We start from the raw sequence: 16,542 nt of genomic DNA, 5'->3' as shown, positions 1-16,542 counted from the left end.
GTGCTATGATTGGGCTTTTTTCGCGAATGCGCTTTTGTTAAATCATCCCAGTTTGGCGAAATAGGCTGTGATTCGATGATAAATTAACAGCCACCGCATTGATTATATGCAAGGCAGGACAAGCTATTTAACCTAGTAATATAATTTACCATGTGTAGTTAACTAGTGATTATGTTAAGATTGGTTGTTTTTTATAAGATAAGTTTAATGCTAGCTAGCAACTTACCTTGGCTCCTTGCTGCACTCGCGTAACAGGTGGTCAGCCTGCCACGCAGTTTCCTCGCAGAATGCAATGTAATCAGCTATAATCCGTATTAAAAATGCCAATTACTGATTATGAAAACTTGAAATCGGCCCTAATTAATCGGCCATGCCGATTAATCAGTCGACCTCTAGTGCCAAGCTTGTAGCTCATACCCAAGAAGACTTGAGGCTGTAATCGCTGCCAAAGGTGCTTCAAAAAGTACTGAGTAAATGGTCTGAATACTTAAGTAAATGTGATATTTCAGTTACATTTTTAATAGATTTTCAAAAAATTCTAAAAACATGTTTTTGCTTTGTCATTTTGCGGCATCGTCTGTAGAATGGCGAGGGGAAAAAAACAATTTAATCCATTTATAATAAGGCTGTAACATAACAAAACATGGAAAAGTCAATGGGTCTGAGTACTTTCTGAATGCTCTGTGTGTGAATTTAGGAAATCTACTATAGGTTTTGTGCATTTACGTTGTGTAGACTAATTTATAGTGTGAACCGCCTAATTTGAAATTAATTGAATGGTTTGTTAATGCTTAGGTACCTGATCTAATATAGTTTGAGAATAAAGAAAGCGCCATAACTGTCAAGACTAACTTTTGTGTCCGTTTCTCTTTATTACTACAGGCCGACTCAGATTAAGTCTGAGGCCGGTAACATCAACAGTGAGGACAAAATCCAGCCCTCCTCTCTCCTTCCACACTGAGTCCAAACCTACAGTCACTGGGTCCTGATTGTGACAGTGGAGCCCAGTTTGCACTGCAGGATCCAGAGATGGCATCGGTGAAGCTGGAAGACTGTAGTCAAACACTGGAGCTGAATGTCAACATTAAAGATGAAGAAGAGGAGGAGGAGATTGGTAAATCTGTTTCTCATGGTAAGAGCAGGTTCTATCTATAAGTTATCTTCATAAATTAGACCTCCATAAGTTATGACCCAGTCTATTGCTAGGTTGAATTCTGTACTACTGACATCACACATCCCTGAACAACTGGGCTATCTGGAGTGTTCAGATAGTAGACTAAAGAAGTGAAGTAGACAAACTGCCAGTGTTTTGAAGTTCTATGAAATTTACATTTACATTTAAGTCATTTAGCAGACGCTCTTATCCAGAGCGACTTACAAATTGGTGCATTCACCTTATGATATCCAGTGGAACAACCACTTTACAATAGTGCATCTAAATCTTTTAAGGGGGGGGTTAGAAGGATTACTTTATCCTGTCCTAGGTATTCCTTATAGAGGTGGGGTTTCAGGTGTCTCCGGAAGGTGGTGATTGACTCCGCTGTCCTGGCGTCGTGAGGGAGCTTGTTCCACCATTGGGGTGCCAGAGCAGCGAACAGTTTTGACTGGGCTGAGCGGGAACTGTGCTTCCTCAGAGGTAGGGGGGCCAGCAGGCCAGAGGTGGATGAACGCAGTGCCCTTGTTTGAGTGTAGGGCCTGATCAGAGCCTGAAGGTATGGAGGTGCCGTTCCCTTCACAGCTCCGTAGGCAATCACCATGGTCTTGTAGCGGATGCGAGCTTCAACTGGAAGCCAGTGGAGAGAGCGGAGGAGCGGGGTGACGTGAGAGAACTTGGGAAGGTTGAACACCAGATGGGCTGTGGCGTTCTGGATGAGTTGTAGGGGTTTAATGGCACAGGCAGGGAGCCCAGCCAACAGCGAGTTGCAGTAATCCAGACGGGAGATGACAAGTGCCTGGATTAGGACCTGCGCCGCTTCCTGTCTGAGGCAGGGTCGTACTCTGCGAATGTTGTAGAGCATGAACCTACAGGATCGGGTCACCGCCTTGATGTTAGTGGAGAACGACAGGGTGTTGTCCAGGATCACGCCAAGGTTCTTAGCACTCTGGGAGGAGGACACAAGGGAGTTGTCAACCGTGATGGCGAGATCATGGAACGGGCAGTCCTTCCCCGGGAGGAAGAGCAGCTCCGTCTTGCCGAGGTTCAGCTTGAGGTGGTGATCCGTCATCCACACTGATATGTCTGACAGACATGCAGAGATGCGATTCGCCGCCTGGTTATCAGAAGGGGCAAAGGAGAAGATTAATTGTGTGTCGTCTGCATAGCAATGATAGGAGAGACCATGTGAGGATATGACAGAGCCAAGTGACTTGGTGTATAGCGAGAATAGGAGAGGGCCTAGAACAGAGCCCTGGGGGACACCAGTGGTGAGAGCGCATGGTGCGGAGACAGATTCTCACCCCGCCACCTGGTAGGAGCGACCTGTCAGGTAGGACGCAATCCAAGCGTGGGCCGCGCCGGAGATGCCCAACTCGGAAAGGGTGGAGAAGAGGATCTGATGGTTCACAGTATCAAAGGCAGCAGATAGGTCTAGAAGGATGAGAGCAGAGGAGAGAGAGTTAGCTTTAGCAGTGCGGAGAGCCTCCGTGACACAGAGAAGAGCAGTCTCAGTTGAATGCCCAGTCTTGAAACCTGACTGATTAGGATCAAGAAGGTCATTCTGAGAGAGATAGCAGGAGAGCTGGCCAAGGACGGCACGTTCAAGAGTTTTGGAGAGAAAAGAAAGAAGGGATACTGGTCTGTAGTTGTTGACATCGGAGGGATCGAGTGTAGGTTTTTTCAGAAGGGGTGCAACTCTCGCTCTCTTGAAGACGGAAGGGACGTAGCCAGCGGTCAAGGATGAGTTGATGAGCGAGGTGAGGAAGGGGAGAAGGTCTCCGGAAATGGTCTGGAGAAGAGAGGAGGGGATAGGGTCAAGTGGGCAGGTTGTTGGGCGGCCGGCCGTCACAAGACGCGAGATTTCATCTGGAGAGAGAGGGGAGAAAGAGGTCAAAGCACAGGGTAGGGCAGTGTGAGCAGGACCAGCGGTGTCGTTTGACTTAGCAAACGAGGATCGGATATCGTCAACCTTCTTTTCAAAATGGTGAAAATTAGTGTGTAGTTACTAACCCTTGTGATAGTGAGTGGAGGATGATATGAAATGAGTCTGTGTAGTTACTAACCCTTGTGATAGTGAGAGGAGGATGATATCAAATGGGTCTGTATAGTTACTAACCCTTGTGATAGTGAGAGGAGGATGATATGAAATGAGTCTGTATAGTTACTAACCCTTGTGATAGTGAGTGGAGGATGATATGAAATGAGTCTGTGTAGTTACTAACCCTTGTGATAGTGAGTGGAGGATGATATGAAATGAGTCTGTGTAGTTACTAACCCTTGTGATAGTGAGAGGAGGATGATATCAAATGGGTCTGTATAGTTACTAACCCTTGTGATAGTGAGAGGAGGATGATATGAAATGAGTCTGTATAGTTACTAACCCTTGTGATAGTGAGTGGAGGATGATATGAAATGAGTCTGTGTAGTTACTAACCCTTGTGATAGTGAGTGGAGGATGATATAGATCATAATATTCACCCTTTTTGCCCTCAACTGTTGAACAGCTTTTAGGGCTGACCCCATTTAGTCGACTGGTTGATTGTTTAGTGGATAGATGAGCAGTGGCTAATATATACAGTGCTGCTTGAAAGTATGTGAACCCCTTGTGCAATTCTAGATTTGTTTGTTTTTACCATGACATCTTCATTTAATCAGAACCAGCCTTTTGATCTGACATAACAGGTTTATTTTTACCAATATCATATGTTGGTGTAGAGGAAATTATGCGTGTAGTCAAAAAAATAACATTAAAAAGGAATTAGTGCAGGTCAAAAATAAGTGAACTTCAAGTTGCATTGGTTAAATCAAGTAGGTAAGTAGATTCAGGTGGGTAAATAATTGGGTACCAAATGAACCAATCAAAGGAGAGATCATTAGGAAAGAGTTTGGGCGGGACTCTGACAGAGATAAGAAACCTGATCAGTTTGGTGTTACCCATCCAGGTGAATGCAAAGCACACCAAGCCGAGAGGAAAGTAGATCTCAGAGGACAACAGGACGAGGGTAGTTGGAACAATTCAGTCTGGGGAAGGCTATAAAATCATCTCAAAAAGTTTTGAGCTCCTTCATTCCACTGTGAGGCAAACAATTTACGTATGGAAAGCATTTAACATGACAGAAACTCGGCCTAGAAGTGGATACCCTTCCAAAATATCCCCAAGAGCCACAATAACAATAATAAATCAGGTAAAAGCCAACCCAAACATAACATCTAGAGATTTGCAGACCTCACTTGCTGCATCTCAGGTAACTGTGCATGCTTCAACAATAAGAACACTGAATCAAAATGGGAGGGTTGCTAGGAAGAAGCCTCTGCTGTCACACAAGAACCAAACTGCCCGTCTTAACTTTGCCAGAGACCACCTGGACAAACCTGAAGGTTTCTGGAAGTCCATTCTCTGGACCGATGAGTCCAAATCAACACTGCCTACCGCCAAAATAACCTTATCCCCAAAAGTCAAGCATGGTGGTGGGAATGTAAAGATCTGGGGCTGCTTTTCTTCCTCTGGACCTGGATGACTCCACATCATTAAGGGAACCATGAATTCTGAGTTATACCAGGAGATTCTTTCAATCGGCTGAGTTCTGTAAGGAGGAGTGGGGAAAAATCTCTCTAACAGATGTCAGAGACTGATTACTGGCTATAGGAGATGTTTACTCCAAGTTATCGCTGCTAGTGGGGGTGCAACAAGCTATTGACTGAAGAGGTTCACATATTTTTGCACACATCAAATATGAGTTTGTTTATTTAACAAAAGTGGTTTATATAACAATGAAAAAATATCACTTTTTATTTTATTTACTTGAATGTCTTTATTACGAATTGGGGTTTAGATAAGGATTTTATGTTTATTTTAATATTTTATAGCAAAATAATGACCAGCCCTGTAGGGTTCACATACTTTCAAGCAGCACTGTATATAAAAAATGTTATGGCACACGAGACACCTGTCTGATTCACGTCTGTCTGAGTGGACTAATCCGTTGCCTGTCTGAGTGGACTAATCCGTTGCCTGTCTGAGTGGACTAGTCCGTTGCCTGTCTGAGTGGACTAGTCCGTTGCCTGTCTGAGTGGACTAGTCCGTTGCCTGTCTGAGTGGACTAGTCCGTTGCCTGTCTGAGTGGACTAGTCCGTTGCCTGTCTGAGTGGACTAGTCCGTTGCCTGTCTGAGTGGACTAGTCCGTTGCCTGTCTGAGTGGACTAGTCCGTTGCCTGTCTGAGTGGACTAGTCCGTTGCCTGTCTGAGTGGACTAATCCATTGCAGAGGCTGTGGGGATGGCAAACCAGTATCATCAGTAGTACTTTTACCGTTAATTCCCATAATTTCTAATCTACAATGTTTGTTTGGTTATGATCATTTCTGTTAATGCATTCAATATATTATTATTACAGTCTGACCATTGTCATTATAGGAGTTGGCATATTGTTTGCAGAGCTTACAACCTAGGCTACACTTGAGAGAAAAAGACTTTTGGTATATTTCATTCCATTTATGAGTTGTCAATTTATTCATTGTCTATGGTTTGGAGCGCTCCTGTCAATCTTGAGTAAGGACACACACCTGATTACGCATAGAAGTAGGCCTAGGCTAACTGGCCAGAACTCAAATGTAGGCCTACAAATGGGCCAACTAATACTGTTTCTGATTGTCTTAACTCATTGAACAGGAAAAGGCGCAACTCTCGCTCACCATAATTTCAAAAAAGTTTTATTAACCTCTATGGGCTAGGTGGGACGCTAGCGTGCCATCCGTGGTGCACTCCATCAACAGCAGGTGCATTTCAAGAGCGGCAAATTTGAATCCAAATAAATGTCAAAATTCAAATTTTTCAAAAATACAACTATTTTACACCATTTGAAAGATAAACATCTCCTTAATCTAACCACGTTTTACGATTTCAAAAAGGTTTTACGGCGAAAGCATAAATTTAGAGTATGTTAGGACAGTACATTTACAAGAGTTGTGTGTAATGTTTTGTCAAGTCAAAGACAGGGTCACCAAAACCATAAAACCAGCTAAAATGATGCACTAACCTTTTACAATCTCCATCAGATGACACTCCTAGGACATTATGTTAGACAATGCATGCATTTTTAGTTCTATCAAGTTCATATTTATATCCAAAAACAGCGTTTTACTATGGCATTGATGTTGAGGAAATCGTTTCCCTCCAATAACCGGCAGTCAAGTCTGCGTCACAAATTAAATAATTAAATTAGAAAACATTGGTAAAATATTATATTGTCATTTAAAGAATTATAGATTTACATCTCTTGAACGCAATCAACTTGCCAGATTTAAAAATAACCTTACTGGGAAATCACACTTTGCAATAATCTGAGCACTGCGCCCAGAAAAATACGCGTTGCGATACAGACTAGACGTCATGTTGGGGAGATCTAAAATCGAAAATACTATGTAAATAATCCATTACCTTTGATTCTCTTCATCAGATGTCACTTCCAGGTATCACAGGTCCATAACGAATGTAGTTTTGTTCAAAAAAGCTCATCATTTATGTCCAAAAATCTCCGTCTTGTTCGCACATGATCTAAGCCAGCCGGACTTCTCGTCATGAACGAGGGGAAAAAATATATTTCCGTTCGTTCAAACATGTCAAACGTTGTATAGCATAAACCATTAGGGCCTTTTTTAACCAGAACATGAATAATATTCAAGGTGGACGAATGCATACTCTTTTATAACGTATTGGAACGAGGGTACCCAACATGAACTCGCGCGCCAGGTGTCTAATGGGACATCATCGTTCCATGGCTCTTGTTCGGTCAGATCTCCCTCCAGAAGACTCAAAACACTTTGTAAAGGCTGGTGACATCTAGTGGAAGCAATAGGAAGTGCCAAAATATTCCTCAGCCCCTGTGTTTTTCAATGGGATAGGTTTAAAGGTAATACAACACATCAGGTATCCACTTCCTGTCAGAAAATGTCTCAGGGTTTTGCCTGCCAAATGAGTTCTGTTATACTCACAGACACCATTCAAACAGTTTTAGAAACTTTAGAGTGTTTTCTATCCATATATAATAAGTATATGCATATTCTAGTTACTGGGTAGGATTAGTAACCAGATTAAATCGGGTACATTTTTTTTATCCAGACGTGCAAATGCTGCCCCCTAGCCCCAGGCCGAAACGTCAATCTTTTAAACTTGCTTAATTAAACTAAGAATGTTTAATGGTGAGCGAGTGTTGCGCCTTTTCCTCAGGGCCCAGAATATTTTATACAATGTTGCAAGTTTGCTAGCACAGGCCAGACCAAATTAATAGTTGATACAATCTTTCAAGTTCCTTGCAGTCAGGTCATGCATAGCCAATGTGATTTATAGAATATTTATTTTCATAAGAAATATGTTCTACATACAAGCTGCAGTGTTTTTATTGTTGGCTTTATGTAGGCTATCTTTACATATTGGCAATGGCAATTTATTTACGTGACATTGATTTGAGATATAAAGACTATTATAAATTAAATGAAACGGTTCCATGAAAATGTGCAGATGAAAATCATAACTGGCACGCAGATCAGTAGAAATTGTACGATACCTTGGCACTCCAAATGGAAAAGGTTGCCGACCGCTGGTGTAGCCTTTTACCAGCAACTTCAGGAGAGTAACGGTAGAATCTGCGGAGAACAGCAGCAGTGGGGAGGAGAAGGGGGGGTTCTGGAACAGGTTGTTTTTCTTCCGGTTAGGCTATATTGATCTCTGGCTCCCTCTTGAGTCATTTGTGTGTTTTCATTTTTAATTGCAGTGCTTAAAAGCATCAGACAAGCTCAGTAGCCTGCATATAGTGGATTTTATTCAAACATAGGGTGTGTCTATATATGGAAAAAATATATACTTTTTACAATTTCGACCAATCGGTTGGTTGAAAGAACAGACGACTCTCGGTCAACCAGGATTTATTTTAGTCGGGGACGGCCCTAATAGCTTAATTCCCTTTTGTATTGAACAGCCTACTGATATGAAGTCATATGTTCAGTACCAGTCAAAAGTTTGGACACACCTACTCATTCAAGGGTTTCTTTAGTTTGACTATTTTCCACATTGTAGAATAATAGTGAATACATCAAAACTATGAAATAACACATATGGAATCATGTAGTAACCAAAAAAGTGTTAAACAAATCTAAATGTATTTTACATTTGAGATTCTTCAAAGTAGCCACCCTTTGACTTGATGACAGCTTTGCACACTGGAATTCTGTCAACCAGCTTCATGAGGAATGCTTTAACAAATGTCTTGAAGGAGCTCCCACATACAGTGAGGGAAAAAAGTATTTGATCCCCTGCTGATTTTGTACGTTTCCCCACTGACAAAGAAATGATCAGTCTATAATTTTAATGGTAGGTTTATTTGAACAGTGAGAGACAGAATAACAAAAAAATCCAGAAAAACGCATGTCAGAAATGTTATAAATTGATTTGCATTTTAATGAGGGAAATCAGTATTTGACCCCCTCTCAATCAGAAAGATTTCTGGCTCCCAGGTGTCTTTTATACAGGTAACGAGCTGAGATTAAGAGCACACTCTTAAAGGGAGTGCTCCTAATCTCAGTTTGTTACCTGTATAAAAGACAACTGTCCACAGAAGCAATCAATCAATCAGATTCCAAACTCTCCACCATGGCCAAGACCAAAGAGCTCTCCAAGGATGTCAGGGACAAGATTGTAGACCTACACAAGGCTGGAATGGGCTACAAGACCATTGCCAAGCAGCTTGGTGAGACGGTGACAACAGTTAGTGCGATTATTCGCAAATGGAAGAAACACAAAATAACTGTCAATCTCCCTCGGCCTGGGGCTCCATGCAAGATCTCACCTCGTAGAGTTGCAATGATCATGAGAACGGTGAGGAATCAGCCCAGAACTACACGGGAGGATGTTGTCAATGATCTCAAGGCAGCTGGGACCATAGTCACCAAGAAAACAATTGGTAACACACTACGCCGTGAAGGACTGAAATCCTGCAGCGCCCGCAAGGTCCCCCTGCTCAAGAAAGCACATATACGTGCCCGTCTGAAGTTTGCCAATGAACATCTGAATGATTCAGAGGACAACTGGGTGAAAGTGTTGTGGTCAGATGAGACCAAAATGGAGCTCTTTGCAATCAACTCAACTCGCCGTGTTTGGAGGAGGAGGAATGCTGCCTATGACCCCAAGAACACCATCCCCACTGTCAAACATGGAGGTGGAAACATTATGCTTTGGGGGTGTTTTTCTGCTAAGGGGACAGGACAACTTCACCGCATCAAAGGGACGATGGACGAGGCCATGTACCATCAAATCTTGGGTGAGAACCTCCTTCCCTCAGCCAGGGCATTGAAAATGGGTCGTGGATGGGTATTCCAGCATGACAATGACCCAAAACACACGGCCAAGGCAACAAAGGAGTGGCTCAAGAAGAAGCACATTAAGGTCCTGGAGTGGCCTAGCCAGTCTCCAGACCTTAATCCCATAGAAAATCTGTGGAGGGAGCTGAAGGTTTGAGTTGCCAAACGTCAGCCTCGAAACCTTAATGACTTGGAGAAGATCTGCAAAGAGGAGTGGGACAAAATCCCTCCTGAGATGTGTGCAAACCTGGTGGCCAACTACAAGAAATGTCTGACCTCTGTGATTGCCAACAATGGTTTTGCCACCATGTACTAAGTCATGTTTTGCAGAGGGGTCAAATACTTATTTCCCTCATTAAAATGCAAATCAATTTATAAAATTTTTGACATGTGTTTTTCTGGATTTTTGTTGTTGTTCTGTCTCTCACTGTTCAAATAAACCTACCATTAAAATTATAGACTGATCATTTCTTTGTCAGTGGGCAAACGTACAAAACCAGCAGGGGATCAAATACTTTTTTCCCTCACTGTATGCTGAGCACTTGTTGGCTGCTTTTCCTTCACTCTGCGGTCCAACTCATTCCAAACCATCTCAATTGGGTTGAGGTCGGGTGATTGTGGAGGCGAGGTCATCTGATGCAGCACCTCATCACTCTCCTTGGTCAAATAGCCCTTACACAGCCTGCAGGTGTGTTTTGGGTCATTGTCCTGTTGAAAAACAAATGATAGTCCCACTAGGCGCAAGCCAGATGGGATGGTGTATCGCTGCAGAATGCTGGTTAAGTGTGCCTTGAATTCTAAATAAATCACAGACCGTGTCACCAGCAAAGCACCATCACACCTCCTTCTCCGTGCTTCATGGTGGGAACCACACATGCAGAGATCATCCATTCACCTACTCTGCGTCTCACAAAGACACAGTGGTTGCAACCAAAAATCTCAAATTAGGACTCCTCAGACCAAAGGACAGATTTCCACCAGTTGGTGGAAATTGCTCGTGTTTCTTGGCCCAAGCAAGTCTCTTCTTATTATTGGTGTCCTTTAGTAGTGGTTTCTTTGCAGCAATTCGACCATGAAGGCCTGATTCACGCAGTCTCCTCTGAAGAGTTTATGTTGAGATGTGTCTGTTACTTGAACTCTGTGAAGCATTTATTTGGGCTGCAATCTGAGGTGCAGTTAACGCTAACTTATTCTCTGCAGCAGAGGTAACTCTGGGTCTTCCTTTCCTCTGGCGGTTCTCATCAGAGCCCAGTTTCATCATAGTGCGTGATGGTTTTGGAACTGCACTTGAAGAAACTTTCAAAGTTCTTGAAATGTTCCGCATTGACTGACCTTCATGCCTTAAAGTAATGACGGACTGTTGTTTCTCTGTTTTATTTGAGCTTTCTCTTGCATTTCAAAGGTCACACTTTCAGCTAAGAAGCTGGAGGTAATTTAGATGGTGTTTGTGCAAAGTTTCAGACCGATAACTTCAAGAATGAGCAAGCTACATGACATTTAGTATGAAGTCACCCAGGTGTTCTTCACGATTGGCCCAAAACAATCAAATGTATTTATAAAGCCCTTATTACATCAGCTGATGTCACAAAGTGCTGTACAGAAACCTAGCCTAAAAACTCCAAACAGCAAGCAATGCAGGTGAAGAAGCACGGTGGCTAAGAAAAACTCCCTAGAAAGGCTGGAACCTAGGAAGAAACCTAGAGAGGAACCAGGCTATGAGGGTTGGCCAGTCCTCTAACATGAGACGCGACAAGAATGCTGATACAATGTCTCCAAACACAGAAGTGAAATATTTAAGATAAGGGCTAAGTTAGCAGCCAACACTGATCTAATGTCATAAGTGAACACACCACAAACCACACACAAAGTAAAAAACAAACAAACAAAAACGGTACACACTATTTCTAATTACAGTATTTAGAACACCCTCTACACAAGATTGTGCTGCTGGTCCCAAGTCTCTTTCTGCTGTAAAGCACTTACTATCTACTTGTAGGCTGGCTGGGTATTCCCACCTCTTGATGGCTGGGCGGGGTTTGTTGTGGAGCCAGAGAGAGCAGCAGTCAGACTAAGTGGGGGATGGAGGACTAGAATGTGGTCTCTTTGAAGTCAGTCTTTATTACTAAAACAAAATCAGTAAAAATTCAAGTTTAGAGCTTATTTTATTGAACCTTTATTTTAGAAATTCATCAAATAAACAACAACACATCTATAAACATATATTATATAGAGTGGAGAACACCGGTGAAGTGTGTACCAATTATTTGTTTCTTTTTTATATTAAACTTTATTTAACTAGGCAAGTCAGTACAAATTCTTATTTACAATGACGCCTACCCTGGCCAAACCCGGACGACGCTGGGCCAATTGTGCGCTGCCCTATGGGACTCCCAATCACGGCCGGATGTGATGCAGCCTGGATTCGAACCAGGTACTGCAGTGTGTTAGACCACTGCGCCAGTCGGGAGCCCAATGTGTATTGGATGTTGACTTTGACATGTTGTGGCTTTTGGCGCCTATGATCCTCACCCAAAAGGGCAAGTCATGACATGACCCAGTCTATTACTAGGTTGAATTCTGTAGTTCTGACATCACATCGCTGAGAAACTCCACACTGCACAACAAAGCTTGTGTTGTTCGTTCCAACTTCCCACTGGGCATGAAAAGTTGCAGTAGAACTGTTTGATGATGAACTGTTACAATGAGAAGGTAGATGTTATTTCATGCTACTGAGTCTTGCAGGGATGACACCAGTATTGCCAGCATTTGTTTATTCACTGAGCTATCTGGAGTGCCCAGAGAATAGACAAAAAAATTGAAGTGGAAAAACTGCCAGTTTTTTAAAGTTCTATGAAATTAGTCTTTGTAGTTAGTAACCCTTGTGATAGTGAGTGGAGGATGATATGGCTCATAATTTTCACGACTTTTGCCCCTTTTTAGCTTTCAACTCTTACCCACTTTAGAACAGTTTTATTCCCCTTTTGTATTGCACAGCCTACTGACATGAATACATACAGTTGAAGTCGGAAGTTTACATGCACCTTAGCCAAATACATTTAAACTCAGTTTTTCACAATTCCTGACATTTAATCCTAGTAAAAATTCCCTGTCTTAGGTCAGTTAGGATCAGCACTTTATTTTAAGAATGTGAAATGTCAGAATAATAATAGAGAGAATGATTTATTTCAGCTTTTATTTCTTTCATCACATTTCCCAGTTGGGTCAGAAGTTTACATGCTACCAAATACTAATTGAGTGTATTGCCTTTAAATTGTTGAACTTGGGTCAAACGTTTCGGGTACCCTTTCCCAACAATAAGTTGGGTGAATTTTGGCCCATTCCTCCTGACAGAACTGGTGTAACTGAGTCAGGTTTCTAGGCCTCCTTGCTCACACAATCTTTTTCAGTTCTGCCCACAAATGTTCTATAGGATTGAGGTCAGGGCTTTGTGATGGCCACTCCCATACCTTGACTTTGTTGTCCTTAAGCCATGTTGCCACAACTTTGGAAGTATGCTTGGGGTCATTGTCCATTTGGAAGACCCATTTGCGACCAAGCTTTCACTTCCTGACTGATGTCTTGAGATGTTGCTTCAATATATCCACATCATTTTCTATTTTGTGAAGTGCACCAGTCCCTCCTGCAGCCAAGCACCCCCACAACATGATGCTGCCACCCCGTGCTGCATGGTGGGATGGTGTTCTTTGGCTTGCAAGCCTCCCCCTTTTTCCTCCAAACATAACGATGGTTATTATGGCCAAACAGTTCTATTTTTGTTTCATCAGACCAGAGGACATTTCTCCAAAAAGTACTATCTTTGTCCCCATGTGCAGTTGCAAATCATAGTCTGGCTTTTTAATGGCGGTTTTGGAGCGGCCTTTCAGGTTATGTCGATATAGGACTAGTTTTACTGTGAATATAGATAATTTTGTACCTGTTTCCTACAGCATCTTCACAAGGTCCTTTGCTGTTGTTCTGGGATTGATTTGCACTTTTCGCACCAAAGTACGTTCATCTCTAGGAGACAGAACGCGTCTCCTTCCTGTGCGGTATGACGGTTGCGTGGTCCCATGCTGTTTATACTTGCGTACTATTGTTTGTACAGATGAACGTGGTACCTTCAGGCGTTTGGAAATTGCTCTCAAGGATGAACCAGACTTGTGGAGGTCTATATTTTTTTTTGTGAGGTCTTGGTTGATTTCTTTTGATTTTCCCATGATGTCAAGCAAAGAGGCAGAGAGTTTGAAAGTAGGCCTTCAAATACATCCACAGGTACACCTCCAATTGACTCAAATGATGTAAATTAGCCTATCAGAAGCTTCTAAAGCATGACATCATTTTCCAAGCTGTTTAAAGGTACAGTCGACTTAGTGTATGTAAACTTCTGACCCACTAATTGTGATACAGAAAATTATAAGTGAAATAATCTGTCTGAAAACAATTGTTGGAAAAATGACTTGTGTCATGCACAAACTAGAAACGACTTGCCAAAACTATAGTTTGTTAACAAGAAATTTGTGGAGTGGTTGAAAAATGAGTTTTAATGACTCCAACCTAAGTGTATGTAAACTTCTGACTTCAACTGTATGTCACTCGGTACAGCCAGTAGAGGACTGGCCACCCCTTTGAGCCTGGTTCCTCTCTGTTTCTTCCAAGGTTCCTATTTTCTAGGGGGGTTTTCGTGGCCACTGTGCTTCTACATCTGCATTGCTTACTTTTTGGGGATTTTGGGTGGGTTTCTGTAGAATACTTTCTTACAACTGCAGATGTAAAAAGGGCTTCATAATATACATTTGATTGACATGAATATCACACCAACTGACTGGTTCTTCTGGTGTTGTTCACACAGGAGACCATGTTAAGACATTCGCTACATCCAGAGAGCAACATCAGGAAGATCACAGAGCTAAGAGGTCTCACCACTGCCCACATTGTAAGGAGATTTTCCCACTTCCATCAAAGCTAAAAATACACCTAAAAATACACACAGGAGAAAAGCCTTACTCCTGCTCTGACTGTATGGCGAGTTTCTTTCGACTGGGCACCTTAAAACAACATGAACGTATACACACAGGAGAGAAGCCTTACTCCTGCTCTGACTGTGTAAAATGCTTCACAACATCAACTGAGCTAAAAGTTCATCAGAGAAAACACACAGGAGAGAAGCCTTACTCCTGCTCTGACTGTGGGGCAAGGTTCTCTCGACTGGGCACCTTAAAACAACATGAACGTATACACACAGGAGAGAAGCCTTACTCCTGCTCTGACTGTGTAAAATGCTTCACAACAATAACTGAGCTAATAGTTCATCAAAGAACACACACAGGAGAGAAGCCTTACTCCTGCTCTGTCTGTGGGGCGAGTTTCTCTCGACTGGGCACCTTAAAACAACATGAACGTACACACACAGGAGAGAAGCCTTACTTTTGCTCTGACTGTGGAAAGAGTTTCTCTCAACTGGGCCACTTAAAAAGACATGAACGTATACATACAGAAGTGAAGCCTTACTCCTGCTCTGACTGTGTAAAATGCTTCAAAACATCAACTGAGCTAAAAGTTCATCATGGAACACACACAGGAGAGAAGCCTTACTCCTGCTCTGACTGTGTAAAATGCTTCATAACATCAACTGAGCTAAAAATTCATCAGAGAACACACACAGGAGAGAAGCCTTACTCCTGCTCTGACTGTGGGGCGAGGTTCTCTCGACTGGGCACCTTAAAACAACATGAACGTACACACACAGGAGAGAAGCCTTACTCCTGCTCTGACTGTGGGGCGAGTTTCTCTCGACTGGGCAACTTAAAACAACATGAACGTATGCACACTGGAGAGAAGCCTTACTCCTGCTCTGACTGTGGGGCGAGTTTCTCTCATCCGGGCACCTTAAAACAACATGAACGTATACACACAGGAGAGAAGCCTTACTCCTGCTCTGACTGTGTAAAATGCTTCACAACATCAACTGAGCTAATAGTTCATCAAAGAACACACACAGGAGAGAAGCCTTACTCCTGCTCTGACTGTGGAAAGAGTTTCTCTCAACTGGGTGACTTAAAAAGACATGAACGTATACACACAGGAGAGAAGCCTTACTCCTGCTCTAACTGTGGGGCGAGTTTCTCTCATCCGGGCACCTTAAAACAACATGAACGTATACACACAGGAGAGAAGCCTTACTCCTGCTCTGACTGTGGGGCGAGTTTCTCTCGACTGGGCACCTTAAAACAACATGAACGTATACACAGAGGATAGAAGCTTTACTCCTGCTCTGACTGTGGAAAGAGTTTCTCTCAACTGGGTCATTTAAAAAGACACCAAGGTAAACAGAAGAGAGGAGCCTTACCACTGATCTGACTGTAGAAAATGTTTTAAAACAACAGCTGAGCTAAAAGGTCATCAGAGAACAGACACAGGAGAGAAGCCTTACTTCTGCTCTCAATGTGGAAATAGTTTTTCCCGATTTGGCAATGTAAAAACACACTAACGGATAGACACTTGAGAGAAGCCTTATCATTGTACTGATTGTGAGAAGAGATTCTACAGATTGGGCCATTTAAAAAGACACCAATGTATACATAAAGGAGAGAAGCCTCATCAGTTCTCTCAAACCAGCTAAGATTAGACACTCCACTTAATTCCCATGTCATTAAATAATTGGCAATGTTGAATTGGATCAAATGAAGAAAGCGTAGAATGCTTTATTGTGATCCTATACAGTTGAAGTCAGAAGTTTACATACTTAGGTTGGAGTCATTAAACTTGTTTTTCAACCACTCCACAAATTTCTTGTTAACAAACTATAGTTTTGGCAAGTCGGTTAGGACATCTACTTTGTACATGACACAAGTAATTTTTCCAGCAATTGTTTACAGACAGATTATTTCACTTATAATTCACTGTATCACAATTCCAGTGGGTCAGAAGTTTACATACACTAAGTTGACTGTGCCTTTAAATAGCTTGGAAAATTCCAGAAAATGATGTCATGGCTTTAGAAGCTTCTGATAGGCTAATTTACATAATTTGAGTCAAT

General features: G+C 42.3%; 1 protein-coding gene across 1 annotated transcript; it reads left to right on the top strand.

The window, feature by feature from the left end:
- Window positions 1–850: 850 nt before the first annotated feature.
- On the top strand, window positions 851–16,336 carry LOC106574983 (zinc finger protein 883-like). The gene is made up of 2 exons (XM_014151118.2): window positions 851–1,132; window positions 14,356–16,336. The coding sequence occupies exons 1-2, from the start codon at window positions 1,030–1,032 to the stop codon at window positions 15,759–15,761; spliced, it is 1,509 nt and encodes a 502-aa protein (XP_014006593.2). The 5' UTR covers window positions 851–1,029; the 3' UTR covers window positions 15,762–16,336.
- Window positions 16,337–16,542: the final 206 nt, after the last annotated feature.

The sequence above is a fragment of the Salmo salar genome, chromosome ssa16 (genome assembly GCF_905237065.1).
Source record: "Salmo salar chromosome ssa16, Ssal_v3.1, whole genome shotgun sequence".
Lineage (NCBI taxonomy): Eukaryota > Metazoa > Chordata > Actinopteri > Salmoniformes > Salmonidae > Salmo > Salmo salar.
Note: the sequence above shows the minus strand (reverse complement) of the source record. Positions and strands in the feature narration are given on the sequence as shown.